The sequence below is a fragment of the Drosophila mojavensis genome, unplaced genomic scaffold (genome assembly GCF_018153725.1).
Source record: "Drosophila mojavensis isolate 15081-1352.22 unplaced genomic scaffold, ASM1815372v1 contig_81, whole genome shotgun sequence".
Lineage (NCBI taxonomy): Eukaryota > Metazoa > Arthropoda > Insecta > Diptera > Drosophilidae > Drosophila > Drosophila mojavensis.
In genome coordinates, this window is record NW_025318907.1 from 8,187,121 (window position 1) to 8,204,732 (window position 17,612).

A 17,612-nucleotide genomic window follows, 5' to 3' on the forward strand; every position below is an offset into this window, starting at 1 on the left:
TGAGGACAGCAAAATTCTTTAAGTAGGTATAGATTACCACGAATAAAAAGCGGCTCTCCAATGGAATATCAATTTACGTTAATTCGAAATAGGAGCATCGGCTATACGAAATTTGCAACTTAAAAGACTTGACATCCGAAACAATATTTGGTTATTGAGCTATTTAAGTTAATTAGCCATTTTATAACTTGTCTCTTGTGTTTTAGCTAATAAATAAATAATAATAAATTATTAGGTACCAATGCCTATAACTCAAATAAAATATGTAATTTATATTGATTGTAACTTAACTCAGAACTTTCATTTGATTGTGTATTTATTTATATATGACAGCTTCGATAATGGTATTAAGCTATACACACTTCTAGTAATATTTAGCTTTTAAGTTAAAATCTACGAAGACTATGTGTTTTCTAATCGAACCGAATTATTCAAACTAAAGAAACTAACTTTTAATAATTAAATTAGAGGAAATTTTGGAATGTAAGAATACATTAAAGTCCTTAAAAAATTTAACTTGCGCAATGCGGTTTCGTCCGTCAGTCAGCCAGTCATAACCCAATAAAAATTTGTTATAAAGAACTGTTAGCCTAGTGCAAATACTTACATTACTTTTATATATTTACATTGTTCCCCTGTTCAATAGAAATAGAATAGAATTTCGAATTGATTTTATAGACCACTGCCATTGTAGGTAAATGTAGATTGTATAGAAAGTTCACTTCAGTTAGTTCTTGTCCGGGATATTTATCAATGTCATCTGAAAGAGTTCAAAGTGATTTAAATAACTCATGCGTTTGACTCCTTATTATACTCATTCACGAAAGTGAATTATTATACTTATTCACGAAAGTGAATTAGTATTTCGGTTTTGTGCCATGTCCGTCTTGTCCGTCCGTCTGTCCGTATGAAATTTGAGACTTGAAATTTGGAACACATACTCGTGTATATCTCCGATTTATAAAGTGTTAAAATTTTTCTGACACCCACTAGGGGCGGGGAAAATGCATTTTCCGATATACAAGAAATCATATTAGTTGAAGAGATAATATTATGGTTCTATAAAGATTAATGAAAAAACAAGTAAGAACGTTGAAGTCGAACGTTACCGACTCCGGAATACTCATTCACATCCCATCAGCAATTTAGTAGCTAAGTTTAGCTCTAATATTGTAGAAAATTCAATTTTCAGTTTTTCTCGATTTCCTACGCCCCTACTGGGTGTAGACACCTTATTTCTAGTCAGTTCATGGAACTAGCTAACAGTAACCTAACTGCAAAATTTTAGTGCTTACGCTCAAAAACTATGCAAATTACCAAATATGAAGTGTCTACGCCATCTTCAAACGGACAGTTTTACTGGAACCACGGGTGTCCTCGTTAAACCTTTTAGCTACTAATTGCTTTCTGAACGATTTCTGATGCGATTTTTATCGAGTCAATATAAATACCGCCCAACAGAAATACCAGAACAAATTCTTGACAAAATGTTTCGACTTTTGCTGCTTATTTGCTGTTTGTCCCTTGGGAAATTTCAGACGGCCAAAGATAGATATATCGTTGCAACTTTTGGCAAGGTAAGAACGGCTAAGATATTGTAGCTCCAAATATGTATGCATATATCTAATCCAATGTTTTTCTATTAGGTTAATTGGTTCCAGGCGAATCAAATATGCCACAAATCCAATATGATTCTGGCCACAGTCACAAACTACGAGCAGCAGCTCCTACTGATACATAGCATAGCTGCCAATGGTATCTACTTGTATTTAATATTTGTAGTTTATCGATCAATGGATTAATTTTTGTCCAGGAGACCTGCTGGGACAGGAAGGCTTCTGGCTTGGCGCCAGCAACTTGGGGGATCTCAATTCATGGACGTGGCAAGGCCTTGGAATACCTCTGGGCTATAAGAAATGGGGAAATAATGAGCCACAAATGGATTTTATTGGGACTGAGGGATGCATGGTTATGGGATTGGATCAGTCTTGGTACAGTGTGGATTGCTACCGTGAATACTACTTCATATGCGAAAGAGCGTGCAACTCAACAAACGATCCCTTGTATATATAAAAAAATTATATGTTAAAAAAAAAAAAAAAAAAAAACAACGATGAAAATAATAACTCCATATTAAATAAACTCGAATTCGAGAAAATTAGTTTCTTTGTTGTTATATATAAATATATACCTTACGATATTTTTAACAGTAAATGCAATGCGCTCTATGTTCGTGCTATACATGTGCTCTGTTCAATTGAATTTAAGGGATGATTTCTTTCGAAAACCAACCCCTATTTTATAACAGAGTTTCGAATGTTATTGAAATTCCCAGCTGCTTGTTCTCACATACCACATTTATAGCGAACTTTCAGTCGTTCGTATTTCGCCAACGACCATACCACGTTGAATACATCGGTTCTCGTCCGATCACCGAAATTAAGCAACGTCGGGCGCGGTTAGTACTTAGATGGGGGACCGCTTGGGAACACCGCGTGTTGTTGGCATCGGCATCTGTTGACAACTTTTTTGTTGTTTTAAAAAGCACAAATGTATTACAACAAATTTTTTTTCTATGTTTTGTCAAATATTTCAGATTCATTGATTTGATTTTTATATAAATTTGTGTTATGAAAGAGATTTTAAATGGATTTGCTTATCGTTCGACAATATAGGCAAACTCTCATCAACTTTAGCTGTTATCAAATCAGTTCATTTTCGTCTTATAACTGCTGTACTTAAATTCCCAACTGCTTGTTCTCTCATACCACATTTATAGTGAACTTTCAGTCATGTGTATTTCGCCAACGACCATACCACGTTGAATACATCGGTTCTCGTCCGATCACCGAAATTAAGCAACGTCGGGCGCGGTTAGTACTTAGATGGGGGACCGCTTGGGAACACCGCGTGTTGTTGGCATCTGTTGAAGACTAACTTTTTATTGTTCTTTTTTATTACAAAATATTTGTTTTGAAAATTATTTGTATTTTATTAAATATTTCCGAGTTATTCACTGCTTAAATATTCTATACATTTATACTTTGAAAAAGATTTTTCGTGCATTTGAGTGACGACCACATTTCCACAATGCGATATGGTTGATTCAATTCAATTTCATACGGATGAACGATAGATAGACGGACAGAGTAAACCGACTCGGACCACCGCCCTTCAAGATTAATATATATTTTATGCCTATTACATATGTTTAATCAAAACCATTATACAATTCAAATAAAAGATTAGAATTTTTACAATCAGAACCTTTTAATATATTTTTATAGATTAGCATAGTAAAGAAATATGCTCATTCAATTTCTTGGCATCGTTTTTCGCATACGAAATAACGCTGAGCGTTGCAATCTTGAGGAATCCAGTAACCGTCAAGTGCATTAAGGCCGAGACAGCGGTATGAGGTATTGGGTGTAGTCTGGAAATGGCGATATTTGAAGGCAGCTCCAGTGCTGAACCAACTCCATAGAGAAGCGCTTGCCAGGTTCGAGCCTGACGTCCAAATCGGCTCATTAAGCAGATTCAAATAACCCGAGTTGAGCAAAAATAGGAATACACGATTCTGCTTGTCTTCACTATCTAACGTGACCAAGGAGTAGCCTCCTTGAGAAGCGCAGGCGGCTTCAGCTTGGAACCAATTTAGCTGTAATTATGAAAGTATATAATAGTATATAATTCATTTCTAATCAAATATAATATTAAACGTGTTTTCATTAATTACTTTGGAAGATGCAGATAGTGAAAAATCGTCCGTGGAATATGTTGGAAGAAAAATTGGCAACGGATTTTCCTCCTCGGGTATGGGCTCCTCAACCTGAACTAGTTTCTCCAGCTCCTGAGCCCACGCCAGTGTGCCGAGCAGACAGAGAAGAGCGATACCTAAAGACTTCATTTTGTGAACGATGCAGTAACAGACCCTGCCCTTTTATACAGCTGCGGCGTTGTTCACGTTAATTGCCCGAAGCATTCATCAATGTCATTTGATAAGCTCGAAGTTTAAGTAGTTTTCCTCCTTAAATTTGTCGCTGAAGGGGATTTTTTCTTTCGTTTGTTATAAATTTCGCTTACAGTAAATCTCAATTTTAAGCGTTGCGTGAATCCGTTTGCCATTTTTATGGCAAAGTTTTGCGCTAATAATGTTATCCACTGCTGCGAAAGCTGGGGTGCCTCGAAATTTATCGAAAAAATGTAAAAAGCATATCTCATTTAACTGAGCTGTCAAAAGGAAAAAGCAAGTCGATGCTGGGGAGGCAACGTTATGACGGGTCAAGGATTGCCAATTTCCAGAGCTGGGATATTAGGGTGCACCCTCCATTGTTGCTTTACATCATTTCCCTCGCACAGCGTGCATTTCCTTTGCTACGTTCTTGTATGTTCCTTTTGCGTGCTGGCTAAACCTGTTTACGAGTTCCATTGGGATTGGACTACACGAACGAAATGTGCAAGCACAGATCGTTGCATTTTTACTTTTCGAGTGGGGTTCGCTTCGTGATATAAAATCAAAAATTGCTTTTGGTGGTTAAAGGAATAGGGGAATGGCGAATGGCGAATAGCGAAACTCGAAAGGCGACGGGCGTATGGATAATATGATTTCTGTTTGTTTGAATGGCATGCCATTTGCATTTGCCAAGACAGCATAAAAGTAACTTCTTACATTTGTTTGCAAGGTCTTGCTAGCGGGCAAACATACTTTGGCTTAAGTTCTTAAAGGGGACGTACTGTATATAACAGCCAGAATATGGTAATATAGAACAAGTAAGAAAGCTATAGTCGAGACTGCTCGACAAACAAACATTTACACACACACATACACACAAGCACCCACGCATAAACACGCATGGGCTACAGTGCGCGCTTACTATGAGAACTTAATTGTTTAATAACTTTCTTTGTGGACATACGATCTTCATGAAACTTTCAGATTATGATTACAACATGGATGGATGCAAGTATTTGTCAAAGCACAAGTCTCTAGTATTTGAAATACGCTTTTTACAAAAGTGAGGGTGAGGGGGTGGATATAGGGGTGGGGGGTAAATTTTAACAAAAACGGAAATTGCATAAATTGCATATAATCATAAATAAAAAATTTGGAGACTCTAGCAATAAAGGTGTAGGAGATATAATTTTATAGCTGGTTTTCGATAAGGTTTTTTATCGATAAAAAAGATTGGGATGAGTTATCGATTTTTAATGATAAACTCGATATCCGCGCTGTAATTACGGACAATTTAAAAAAAAAATTGAAGTCTCTAGCTCTTATATCTTCTGATATACGGACAGACGGACGGACAGACAGACGGACAGGGCCAAATCAACCCAGCTCGTCGCCCAAGAATATACATACTTTGTGGGGTCTGCCACGCCTCTTTCTGCCTGTTACATACATTTCAACAAAACCATTATACCCTGATTTCCCATTGAAAATGGGCTCAGGGTATACAAATATTTGTGCTCCAAATTTTTCGCAGGTCCTGTGGCGCAATGGATAACGCGTCTGACTACGGATCAGAAGATTCCAGGTTCGACTCCTGGCAGGATCGCAAGATTCAACTTTTTATTATTTTTTAAATTCATCGAACTGTGTTATACAATTAAACATCTTAAATATACATGTATGATCATTTCTATTTATTTGTTAATTTTTTTTAAATTTATATGGGACATTTTATTTCCAATCAATTTACGGTATACAAAAGTGTTGTGTTTTACTTTTTTCCATTTAAGAGTACAGGAAAAATTATCCTTTTCAACTTAAAAATAATCTTTAATACAATGGAAATTGTTTTGGGAAAAACTTATATAAAAACCCTTATTTTTTATATTTTATAAGCATTGAAAATAGAACAAAAGAAAAATTGTCGCCCAACGTGGGGCTCGAACCCACGACCCTGAGATTAAGAGTCTCATGCTCTACCGACTGAGCTAGCCGGGCTGTTGATCAGTCGATCACCAATTAATTTCAAGGAGCTGCCACGAAAGATTATTCCGTAAAAATACAATAAATAAATTGCCAAGAACTTTAAATAAGTTCTTAGCATTAATTACAATTTGATTCATCTATAATTTGGATAAGCTATATTAATTGAATTAATTGATAAGCTATATTAAACAAAAATCGAATTTTAAATAGATGTTAAGAAATTGTCGCTCTTTCAATTGAAGTTCAAAGTAAACGTCTTTGTTAGCTCTTGTTGGATGTTCGCAATTAGATTGTAAAACTTGTTGACAAGATGACATGATCTATTAGCTTTGGTTATTTGTCTTTGGCGCTGGGTGAAGGAAAAATTGCAATTAAATTGGCTACTGCTGCAGGAAACTGAGAGCAAAGTACGCGAACGACAGCATCAACAACAGAGACAACGCTTAAAAGGGGCAAGACGTGCAGCTGACAACAAAAGTCACGCAAAATAAATGCGCCATGAGAATCAGACGATGGGCTGAGGATGAGGTTGAGGGGCAATGCTGATGGTGATGCTGCTGCTTCCACTTAATTTATGCGAATCTGAAGTTAGGGTAGCTGTAGTTGTAACATTAGCAAAGGCTAGGTGGGGTTGGATAGCGTCATCTGCCTGGTGGCCAGTTTCACAGAGCGTTAAACGAAGGTCGTCAATAGGAAATCCAACGCTTAGCTCTCGTTTTATATCTGGGATATTCATCTTGTGCTCGCAATTGGCTGCGCGTGCAACAATACGTTACAGTTTATTCAATTTTCACCAAGCCCCTAGTTGTCCTTGCCCAACAAGGCTGTAAGGAATTACAACTGCTGTGAGTGTGAACAAGGTGATAGCATATGATTCGTAACATATTGACTAATAATATTTACAATAATAAAAAAGTAATATCAACCAAAAACACAATTTGTAGAATAACCAATTATAATAATAAATACATATTAAAGAAACTGTAATGCACAACAGATGTGCAAGGAAGTATCGTAGTAGTATCTCTAAAAATACGAATTTATAGAATACTAGTTGTCCCGGCGAACTTCGTACCGCCTAACAGTCTCTATATATATGAAACAAAGTCGAGTTTTATTACAAAACTTATAATTCGAGATCTGCTGCACCAATTTTCATGGTTTTTGATTTGTTAGATTTGTCTCCGCCCCGAATAGCAGAATATATCTTTAAAATACTGAAAAATATAGGAATACTTGAAAAATACGTTATTTTCCCTAAAAGTTCTTTAATTTCGAAGCTGTCAAATTTTTGTATCAAAATCAGTAAGTATTGTCGTGTTACTTTTTAGCTGAACTAATTTAGGCTTCTATGAACGTAATACAATAATACAAACAAATATTAATATAGATAATTGTCAGAATTTTCACGAATCATCAAACAATATGCGTAATAATTCATGGAACTAACCTTCTTGGTAGTTTCCCCACCTGAAACAAATACAGTAAAAATTGTATTTTAGAACCCCTAATAAGCTACTCTCTACTAACCGTTTCACGGACTGCCTCTCTTTGAGAAGCACGAATGAAGGCCCTTCTTTGCTGGGTACTAACGCGGCGCCTTTCTCAGGCGATTTCTCGTTCTTCGTCAGATAATTGACTCGCGATATTCCGATGCCTAATTGCATTATGGGTCCGCCGGGAAGGATTAAATCTTCTAGGACGCGGCATTTTTATCAATAGTAACACTGAATATGCCCTCACAAAACCACATAACACAATCGAGAAATATAAATATAAACAATTTACACAAATTTATGTTTGAGACAAACAAATACCTGAACTTTCGAGATATTTAGCTTCTGTACGCACGCGTATTATTTTTATCAAATGTGCTGTTTTTATATGAATAGTCAGATTCGCCTGAGGCTGTGCCGTAGACTGACTGACTACATCTGTTTATTTACTTCTATACTATTGTATAATATGAGAGCAGGACCGAAAACTGTCACTGTTATCAAGCTTTCTGAGTATCAATGGAAATTTGAATATTTAGGGAAAAAACCTCGTTTTTCAAGTATTCGTCAAATTTTTTCTGTATTTTTAAGATCTACTATCCTACTCGTGGCGGAGACAAATCCAACAAATCAAAAACCATGAAAATTTGTCCAGCACATATCAAGCTATAAGTCTCGGAACAGTTTTACACAACTCTCCTTTATACATAGATATATATATGATTTAAGCATATTTATATTGGCGAGCAGCGACATTAATAAATAAATTTCTGATTTCTGAAAAACAAAAATGTATGTGGTTTTATTAGTTTGCTTATAGAATCATGTTAACTATTTTAATTAAACATTTAAACACAGAGCATTTTTCGAATTATTATATACTTAATTAATTAATTAATTATTATATACTTAATTACATAGAATATTAATAATTAATTTAGTGTATATGTATGTTATTTACTGTTTGTTACTTAAGATAACCTCTTACATTTCCGTCGTATGCAATACTTAATTTTTAGAACGCTTATTTAATCACCCTTTAATTAGTATTTCTTCTTCTACTTCAGCAGTCGCATCTCATTACATTTGCATTAGAGGAACGTTTACGTCCCTTTGCCATCTTCCTCTTTGTCCAATCACTGCACAAAATCCAATGTTTCATTAAGATTTTATCGCACTTTTATGTTATAAATGTTTTTTGTTGTTAGAAATCGCCGCCAGAGCTGTCGAAGCGCGGTAATGTCGCGCGACCCCCTGACTTAATTAACAAATTCGTACAGTATTTCAAGGTTCGTAGGGTAGAGGGTAGAGTTTCCAGCTAATTAGAGCTCTACTGGCCAGCCCTTTCAGAACGTCGAGATTCATCTCTGCAGCTAACTTTCCCCTCGAAAAATGATGCAATTTGCGGATTTTATTAATTTTATGTCAATTTGCATGCAATTTGCGCTCAAGGCGAATCTTTATCTAAGTTCCAGCTAGAGTTTTGACTTTTATGATGGCTAATCTGGCGGAATGCACTGCAGTATAGCTAATTAAATTGAATGACTCGCACAGTTATACGCATTGACTGCAGGTGCAGCCATCGTTCTCAAAAATTTTCAACTTTAACTTTTGAAGTTTCTGTCTAGTTGAGTGGATTTTGTTGTTCGATGGCTTTGCCAATGCAATTCAATAAAAATGAATATAACGAAGCGCGAAGGTAACCAAACATGGATCTAAGCTTAAACTGAATCTACTAGCAACAAATACCCTGTAAACATGAATATTCTAAGTAAGGACTGTGTTATACATGGCACCTAATTTTATCATATATTATTCAGACTGACTGCTTGAATTTAATGTGGGCCAATGATGGATTCCAAGTAGGGACGCAGCCCGAAGAAGTCGTGAAACTGCAAATTTGGTCCAAAACACCAGTCACTCAGACAACAATTTCTTTTTGAAAAATTTCAAAACATATTTTTTTTTTTTTCCTAAGATATTTATGACTCCAATTATTATTTTAGAAATGTATGAATTAAAAACATATTTTTAACATTAAACAAAAAAATATTAATAATAATTTTACAACTTAAACTAAACAGTATCATAAGTATCAAATATGCGATTCGTAGATCACGTTTTGCTTACTCAACCATACGCATCAGTCCTTCATTAAGGACTAGGGTATTAATATTGCGTGCGACTTATGCGCAGTTTTCAATAGCACATGGGGAAAATGTAAGTAGATTCGGGAAATGTTTTTTGCAGTTGTGGCCCTTTTACAATGCGACAAGGTCAAAGCAAAGTCATTCCAAATTGTTGCGTACCAGCGGAGCTGCAACTGAAATTCGCCCCTCTATTCTGGAGAGCAAGTCAACTGTAAATTGGCTTAAATGCAGTATATCATTTAATTTTATGTCGTTTGGTATTTGTGCACGTTTTTTTAAGATGTCAGCGCGAAAGTTGGAATATACACTGAATGATAATAGGACGAAATACATGTATCTCTGCATACTGTATAATCATTAACAATGAAATAAATCAGCAGTTAACTGTAGTTAGCAATTTTCAGTTCCACGAGCCTGGCTATATAAGACAAACAAGAACGCTGTCGACAGGTGCAGTCAATGACTAAATAATCTTCATTCATGATGCAAAAAGGAATCAGCAGGAAGAAAAATATCTAACTTACGAATTGTAGCACAATTGTAAAAGATTTTTCGACTTAAATGCTCGAAATCAATGAAGATAAGCAATAATTTAGTTGATAACTTTTGAATTTAAAAACAAGTAAGAACGTTGCAGTCGGGCGTTACCGACTGCGGAATACAAATTCACATCCAATCGCCAATTTAGTAGCTAAGTTTAGCTCTAATTCTGTAGAAAATGCAGTTTTTCTTGATTTGTCATGCCCCTACTGGGCGCAGACACCTCATTTTTGGCCAGTTCTTAAAACAAGGTAATGGTAAGGTAAGTGCCAAATTTTGATGCTTTCGCTTAAAAAATGTAAAAATTAAAGGGTATTTTTAGATATGCCAGACATAAATTTTATTATTAACCTTTATAGAATTATAGCATTAGCTTACGCGCGAAATTTCAAATTTCTAGCTTTAAAACTGTAAGAGATACAGTTATATGCGATTAGCCACGCCCACAATGGGCGTATATATATCCACCATAGCTCAAGATCTTGGGTGGTCGACGCGAAATTAACTTCCAAATTTCAGTTTCTAGCTCTTCAACTCATATGTTCTGTTACATCGGAAAATGCATTTTCCGATTTGCCACGCCCCTAAATTTCAAGTCTTTAGCTCCAATAGCGCCGAAATAAACTGAAACCATACGGACAGACAAACAGACGGACACAAAGCCAAAATACTCATTTCACTTTCGTGAATGAGTATAAAAAGAAATTTGTTATAGCTTTACCTGATTAGCTATGATCCTAGTAGGCCTAGATATATCAACAAATTGCCATAGTTAGTGCTCTACGAGCTCAATCATAAATTTATATATAATATGTAATTACAATATTACTTACATTTATCTGTATGCGACTTTTCGTACAATCTCTTTGACAAGAGGAAATTTTAGATATTTATGTACTTACGAGCACCTAACTGTAAGCACGGTCCTAAGCAGAACTACATTTTCTTGGTCTTAATATAGAGTTGTTTTTAGCCTTTATACGCTGTCTCCTGGAAGCTTGAACTGGGGTAACTTACATTAAGTCTAAACATTAAATCGAGTAAAATCGGAAGTAAAATAGAAAAATAAAATATAAAAAATTATTTTGTAAAACATTTGTACTACTTAAAACAACAAAAAAGTTGTCAACAGATGCCAATGCCAACAACACGCGGTGTTCCCAAGCGGTCCCCCATCTAAGTACTAACCGCGCCCGACGTTGCTTAATTTCGGTGATCGGACGAGAACCGATGTATTCAACGTGGTATGGTCGTTGGCGAAATACAGGTGACTGAAAGTGCACTATAAATGTGATATGTGAGAACAAGCAGTTGGGAGTTTGAGACGTAAAAGTACTGGTTTGATAACAGCTAAAGTTGATGATAGTTTGCCTATATTGTCGAACGATAAGCAAATCCATTTAAAATCTCTTTCATAACACAAATTTATATAAAAATCAAATCAATAAATCAGAAATATTTGACAAAACATAGAAAAAAAATTTGTTGTAATACATTTGTACTTTTTAAAACAACAAAAAAGTTGTCAACGGATGCCGATGCCAACAACACGCGGTGTTCCCAAGCGGTCCCCCATCTAAGTACTAACCGCGCCCGACGTTGCTTAATTTCGGTGATCGGACGAGAACCGATGTATTCAACGTGGTATGGTCGTTGGCGAAATACAGATGATTGAAAGTGCACTATAAATGTGATATGTGAGAACAAGCACTTGGGAATTTGAGTACAATAGTTATACGACGAAAATGAACTGCTTTGATAACAGCTAAAGTTGATGAGAATTTGCCTATATTGTCGAACAATAAGCAAATCCATTTAAAATCTCTTTCATAAAACAAATTTATATAAAAATCAAATCAATGAATCTGAAATATTTGATAAAACATAGAAAAAAAATTTGTTGTAATACATTTGTACTTTTTAAAAGAACAAAAAAGTTGTCAACAGATGCCGATGCCAACAACACGCGGTGTTCCCAAGCGGTCCCCCATCTAAGTACTAACCGCGCCCGACGTTGCTTAATTTCGGTGATCGGACGAGAACCGATGTATTCAACGTGGTATGGTCGTTGGCGAAATGCGAGTCACTTAAAATTCAATATGAATGTGGCATTTAGAAATAAGCAGATTCAAATTATATGACATAATAATATGATAACGTTAATAATATGATATGAATTCTAACGACAATTCTTAAAACTATGCAGCGTAAAATGCACATTGATACAAGTACTTAAAAACACATACTTATATTAATATCGAGACAAATTTGAGCAAAGTGTCTAGGATGCAAAGAACTAAATATTGAGCAACATAGCTGGAATAGTAATAGCTAACAATCTAAACTACTTAATAGCTACTTTCTAGTTAGTTGGCGCCCGGTAACATTTTTAACTCCATATATTAACAAAGTGGAAAGCAACAGCTAATGCAAACGATGCAACTGCTTTTGTAATTGGCTAAGTTATACACACATTATGTGGCTAAAATGCAACTAAGTATCTTCTGCACCGTTTACCCAGCTCTGGTTCTACTACGCTCATTTGCGACGTTTTCGCTGCGTAAAATGACAATTGTATCAAGTGTGTTAAGTGCTTCTATGTGTGTGTATGTAATAAAACAACAACAACAACAAAAAACCAGCAACAACAACAATGTCCTTACATGGCTATTATAAGGACTCACAGCTGTTGCACTTTGGTACGTCATCTTGTGGAGCAAGTAAAAGAGAAACTTTTTGCATTAACCACAATTGCAGCCAAGTGTTTCGTTGTTTTCCCCTCCCACTAACCACCTCACTTACCATCATTCCCTGCCCCATTCCTCCCTTCCATTATGGCACGCTTGCCCAGCAGCTTGGCTGAACGATAATTGACCATGGGACATCCTTGACAAGTCATGCACGAGTTGCTCTGAGGAACAAGGCTGAATCGAAGTTAAGTTAAAGTAAATCCCAATTTGTTGTCCTGCTATTGAGCAGATTTGATTGATTAAGTAATATTCGAGTAGAGATAAGAGCTAGAGATAAGATAAGTTTCGATGTACACTTATCGTTATACCCTGAACGCATTGAAAATGGGAAATCAGGGTACAATGGTTTTGTTGAAATGTATGTGACAGGCAGAAGGAAGCGTGTATTCGTGTATACTTATATGCATTTTATAATATACAATTTCGATTTTTGTTAAAATTTACGGGGGGTACCCCTATATCCACCCCCTCACCCACACCTTTGTAAGAGGCGTATTTGAAATACTAGAGACTTGTGCTTTGACAAATGCATGCATATCCTTGCTATAATCATAATCTGAAAGTTTCATGAAAAAAAGTACACCCACAAAAAAATGATTGAACAATTAAGTTCCCATAGTAAGCCACCACTGCAGCCTCTCTCTCACAAAACTCGATATGCGCGTGCTATACACGGACTTAGGAAAAAATTTCAAGTCTCTAGCTCTTATATCTTCTGAGATCGAAGCGTTCAAATATACGGACATATAGAAATATCAAAGATACCTTTCTTGTATTTATAAAATTCACTATTCATGTCCTGATGCGAAGTGGCATTCAAGTGAAATGCTGTCGTCGCTATAAGATCTGTGGTTAAAAATGTGCATATATTCTTAATGCTCATAATAACATCTGCTGGTAATCTTTCCAAATAGCTTTCCAGATGTTTGCCAATCTGCGTAGTTGTAAAATTGAATTGAAAATTATAAAATAAGTTCATTATCACACACGTATCGCCTCACCGCCAACAGAAGAAATTTTAGTGCACCGCTCCTTCCATTCATTACCTACGATGATCAGATTAAATGTTTGTAGCTCAATGGAGCATTCCGTGGATCGGTTTGTAGTGCACGATTTGTGAAGTGGTTACACTTCTTGATCATCATAGTTTTGATCAGATTAAGGTGTTTGAGCAGCTGTGCAGTCCGGTCCAGAATTTAGACTCCAGTTAAGGGATCTCAAATCCTTTAGCATTATGCAGCAACATAACCTGCTCGAAAATCGAGGCCCGGGCTTTCAACAAACTACAAGCATTGCCAAAAAAGGGGAGATGGTTGGATATATTTTACACCTAATTTCTTCCAGTAACTGAAAACAAGTCATTCCAGGCATAATATACGATCGCTAACATGCGATCAGATGCAAAAATTCGAATGACATGTTAACGTCTCTAGAAGCTTCAAGCGACAGTGTTCGGGTTTGTTAAATATAAGACTTTGTGACTTGGCAAGCAAGTATTGCTCAAATTTAATAATGAGACAAAATATTTCCTCTCCGCTTTGCACTTTTGCTGCGTTTTGCTTTCAAAAAGAAATTAATATTCATTCCTTTTATAATAAAATCAAATTACATTTTTTAATAAAAAAAAAATATTTTTTTTATTGATAACTTCTTCCCATACCGGGAATTGAACCCGGGCCTTCCGGGTGAGAGCCGGATATCCTAACCACTAGACAATATGGGATACATGTTCACATTCGTCAAAACTATAATAAGTCTATTATACCGTCAAATGTTTCACACTAAAGAAGAAGACAAATTTATTTTGCAAGCAGTTTCCCATAGATGTGTCAGACCACTGTAGCAGTCATTAAACTGCTTTATACACTTTTTAAAATTGCAAATGTGTCGATAATGCAGTTTGTTACTTTATTTCGACACTGCTTCTATAGCGGTACAAACCAAAATGTATTATGCGGTCCTGTGGCGCAATGGATAACGCGTCTGACTACGGATCAGAAGATTCCAGGTTCGACTCCTGGCAGGATCGAGTTTTTTTGTTATTTATTTATTAATAACCGATCAACTACAACAATTAGCTTAATATTATTTTACTTTATTTATAGCCGGGGCTCGTATCAATATAAACTTAAAACTATGTATCTAGAAATAAAGAACTAGCTATTAGGCCCTCGGCTTGTTGTTGAAAATGCTTAAAAAATAAAATAAAAATATAAATAGTTAGATAATATTAATAGAATTAACTTTTTTTTATTATTATAAACATATATTATTACACATCGTCCGCTGATAATTGTAACATAAAAGCTGAACACGACATCTAGTATCACTTCATGAGCTTTTGGCAGTTGTTTGCCACCGGTCCTGTGGCGCAATGGATAACGCGTCTGACTACGGATCAGAAGATTCCAGGTTCGACTCCTGGCAGGATCGAATTTAATTTTTGCGTTTACCAATTTTTATTTTATTTATTTTACTAACTTTTCTATATTTACATTTTTATTTTTCATATGGAATGCAATATAATAAAAGTTGTCCAATCAAAGGCAGAGAAACTGTCATTGACAAACTGAAGCTTTCACTGCCTGAAAGCAAATCAAATGACGTGTGGAGCGTGTGGATTATGTGTCGCTCTATGCTAAGCAGCGGAAAATGTACAAAGTTTGTCATGAAATGAGGACGGGACGCATTGCAAATGGTAAAATGCCACACCAGCTGTGTGCACAATTCAACGTCAAGGACGTTTAAGGTGACATCCAAATGATTCTTACTCGAAGGACTTGATGCTTATGCACTTACGGGTGTGCAAAATGTGTGCTGCAAATATCTTGGGATTTGCATAAAACCAGAAAGTCGTAATCGAAGAATATGCGACACATTTATTATACGCTGAACGCATTGAAAATGCGAAATCCAGGGTATAATGGTTTTGTTAAATGTATGTAACAGGCAGAAGGAGGCGTGGGAGACCCCATAAAGTATATATATTCTTGATCAGGGCTGCGAGCTGAGTCGATTTATCCCTGTCTGTGTGTCTGTCCGTCTGTCAGTATTTTTAAACGCGTCGATCTCAAAATATACAAGAGCAAGACTCTTTATTTTTTTTTTCCCAGGTCCGTGTATATTACCTACAAATAGAGTGTGCCGTTATTTTGTTATTGATTAATACATTATCGCAAATCCGTAATAAATTTATATCTGCGACATCTTTAGAGGTAGAGTTACCAAATTTTAAATGTAAATTTATATATTCTCTATAGAATTTCGATTTTAGTTATAATTCACCCACCATTTTTATATTGACCCCTCACCATTAAATCTGTCAAAGGCGTACTTCAATTACTAGAAACTTGAGCTTTGTCAACTGCACCCATATTAATGTTCTTATCATGATCTGAACGTTTCGTGGATATAGTCCATCCACAATAAAAGTTATTAAGCAATTATGTTCCCGTAGTAAGCCCACATTGCAGCCAATGCGTGCTTATGCGTGCCTGCGTATGCCTGTGTGTGTGCATGAGCTGTTTCTTGTGTAAACAGAATTTTTGAAACATCAGTTCAGGGGATCTCGTAGTCGAGCAGTCTCGACTAGAGCTTTCTTACTTGTTAGAATTGCAATTGGTTAGATGTATGAGTTAAATTTGCAGCTTATGCTGAATAATGTCTATTTTTAATCATAGTTTAAATAATATGAAATATGAAAATCTAGCATTGGAAAAATGATTTCCTATTCAAGTCTTAAAAAATAAAAAAGTTACATTTCCCATACCGGGAATCGAACCCGGGCCTTCTGGGTGAAAGCCAGATATCCTAGCCACTAGACCATATGGGAGACACTGCTACTATTGAGCAATATCACAATATAAATAAATTTAAATTCAAATTGGGAATCAAGATTTATTTTGTGTTATTTAAAATTATTCACGTCCACAGAATCTAAAGCTGTTTCTATAATGATAATGAAATTAATTTCCCTGTTGTCTATGTAAAATACAAAAAAATTCACCTCTTAACTATAGAAAAACATATTGAATTCGTATAATAATGGAAGCTGTTTATTAGTTTTCGGATTTCTAAAATACACATTTGTACTTATACTAAGAGAAATTTTAAATTATACTTTGTTCAATTTTCATAATTAATTATGGAAAAAAAATCGATCCTGCCAGGAGTCGAACCTGGAATCTTCTGATCCGTAGTCAGACGCGTTATCCATTGCGCCACAGGACCGCTTGTGGCTTTTCTTTCAAAAACTCATTTTGTCAAGCAGTTCATTCCATGATTAGAAGTATATAATATGTGTATATATGAATTAATATACTACATACATACATATGCAGTTTATTGTTGAATTGAAGATCTTTTTTAACGGTGCCATAAAAATTAAATTAATATAAAAACAAAACAAAAAAGAACGAATAAACAAAAAAATCCGATCCTGCCAGGAGTCGAACCTGGAATCTTCTGATCCGTAGTCAGACGCGTTATCCATTGCGCCACAGGACCGCACGGTGCTATCGCGCCAGAAAACCATTTAACAGCCTAAGCAGTGCAAAATGTGTATATTTCTTTTTATTAGCAGTCTGACAAGCAGTACAACAAGCAGTACAAGCGTTAAACAGACAAAATTCTGTAAAAGAGCACAAAAGACTTTTTTAATATCTTTACCAAGCCCTCAAAAATAAAATAAGTAAATAACATTTATTAAGGCATTATCTGAATTTTTCTTCGTTAATTT

The 17,612-nt window shown here is 35.5% G+C and overlaps 2 protein-coding genes and 13 non-coding genes across 15 annotated transcripts; 6 read left to right on the forward strand and 9 right to left on the reverse strand.

Annotated features, from left to right (window-relative positions):
- The first annotated feature begins 1,466 nt into the window (after positions 1-1,466).
- LOC6581054 (C-type lectin domain family 17, member A) lies at positions 1,467-2,095 on the forward strand. The gene is made up of 3 exons (XM_002006800.4): positions 1,467-1,577; positions 1,647-1,755; positions 1,814-2,095. Exons 1-3 carry the CDS (start codon positions 1,488-1,490, stop codon positions 2,071-2,073), a joined length of 459 nt encoding a protein of 152 aa, XP_002006836.2. The 5' UTR covers positions 1,467-1,487; the 3' UTR covers positions 2,074-2,095.
- A 293-nt stretch (positions 2,096-2,388) lies between these two features.
- On the forward strand, positions 2,389-2,507 carry LOC6581055. Its single transcript, XR_047676.1, has one exon. It is a non-coding gene; the product is annotated as a 5S ribosomal RNA (ribosomal RNA).
- A 296-nt stretch (positions 2,508-2,803) lies between these two features.
- On the forward strand, positions 2,804-2,922 carry LOC6581056. The gene has a single exon (XR_047677.1). It is a non-coding gene; the product is annotated as a 5S ribosomal RNA (ribosomal RNA).
- Positions 2,923-3,251: 329 nt separating this feature from the next.
- Positions 3,252-3,922, reverse strand: LOC6581057 (snaclec rhinocetin subunit beta). Its single transcript, XM_002006801.4, has 2 exons — positions 3,737-3,922; positions 3,252-3,658 (listed from the first exon to the last, which is right to left on the reverse strand). Exons 1-2 carry the CDS (start codon positions 3,905-3,907, stop codon positions 3,311-3,313), a joined length of 519 nt encoding a protein of 172 aa, XP_002006837.1. The 5' UTR covers positions 3,908-3,922; the 3' UTR covers positions 3,252-3,310.
- Positions 3,923-5,485: 1,563 nt separating this feature from the next.
- Trnar-acg lies at positions 5,486-5,558 on the forward strand. The gene has a single exon. It is a non-coding gene; the product is annotated as a tRNA-Arg (tRNA).
- Positions 5,559-5,877: 319 nt separating this feature from the next.
- On the reverse strand, positions 5,878-5,950 carry Trnak-cuu. The gene has a single exon. It is a non-coding gene; the product is annotated as a tRNA-Lys (tRNA).
- Positions 5,951-11,263: 5,313 nt separating this feature from the next.
- On the reverse strand, positions 11,264-11,382 carry LOC6581060. The gene has a single exon (XR_047678.1). It is a non-coding gene; the product is annotated as a 5S ribosomal RNA (ribosomal RNA).
- Positions 11,383-11,663: 281 nt separating this feature from the next.
- Positions 11,664-11,782, reverse strand: LOC6581061. The gene has a single exon (XR_047679.1). It is a non-coding gene; the product is annotated as a 5S ribosomal RNA (ribosomal RNA).
- A 296-nt stretch (positions 11,783-12,078) lies between these two features.
- On the reverse strand, positions 12,079-12,197 carry LOC6581062. Its single transcript, XR_047680.1, has one exon. It is a non-coding gene; the product is annotated as a 5S ribosomal RNA (ribosomal RNA).
- Positions 12,198-14,525: 2,328 nt separating this feature from the next.
- On the reverse strand, positions 14,526-14,597 carry Trnae-cuc. Its single transcript has one exon. It is a non-coding gene; the product is annotated as a tRNA-Glu (tRNA).
- Positions 14,598-14,830: 233 nt separating this feature from the next.
- Positions 14,831-14,903, forward strand: Trnar-acg. The gene has a single exon. It is a non-coding gene; the product is annotated as a tRNA-Arg (tRNA).
- A 331-nt stretch (positions 14,904-15,234) lies between these two features.
- Positions 15,235-15,307, forward strand: Trnar-acg. Its single transcript has one exon. It is a non-coding gene; the product is annotated as a tRNA-Arg (tRNA).
- Positions 15,308-16,634: 1,327 nt separating this feature from the next.
- On the reverse strand, positions 16,635-16,706 carry Trnae-uuc. The gene has a single exon. It is a non-coding gene; the product is annotated as a tRNA-Glu (tRNA).
- Positions 16,707-17,031: 325 nt separating this feature from the next.
- Positions 17,032-17,104, reverse strand: Trnar-acg. Its single transcript has one exon. It is a non-coding gene; the product is annotated as a tRNA-Arg (tRNA).
- Positions 17,105-17,307: 203 nt separating this feature from the next.
- Positions 17,308-17,380, reverse strand: Trnar-acg. The gene has a single exon. It is a non-coding gene; the product is annotated as a tRNA-Arg (tRNA).
- Positions 17,381-17,612: the final 232 nt, after the last annotated feature.

What these genes read in the sequence shown, in the direction of transcription:
- LOC6581057 (XM_002006801.4), bottom strand. Translation starts at nt 3,907, where the DNA reads ATGAAGTCTTTAGGTATCGCTCTTCTCTGTCTGCTCGGCACACTGGCG. An exon ending in CACTATCTGCATCTTCCAAA is followed by an intron (nt 3,659 to 3,736) that starts GTAATTAATGAA and finishes TCATAATTACAG; the next exon opens with CTAAATTGGTTCCAAGCTGA.
- LOC6581054 (XM_002006800.4), top strand. Translation starts at nt 1,488, where the DNA reads ATGTTTCGACTTTTGCTGCTTATTTGCTGTTTGTCCCTTGGGAAATTT. An exon ending in TCGTTGCAACTTTTGGCAAG is followed by an intron (nt 1,578 to 1,646) that starts GTAAGAACGGCT and finishes TTTTTCTATTAG; the next exon opens with GTTAATTGGTTCCAGGCGAA. An exon ending in ACATAGCATAGCTGCCAATG is followed by an intron (nt 1,756 to 1,813) that starts GTATCTACTTGT and finishes ATTTTTGTCCAG; the next exon opens with GAGACCTGCTGGGACAGGAA.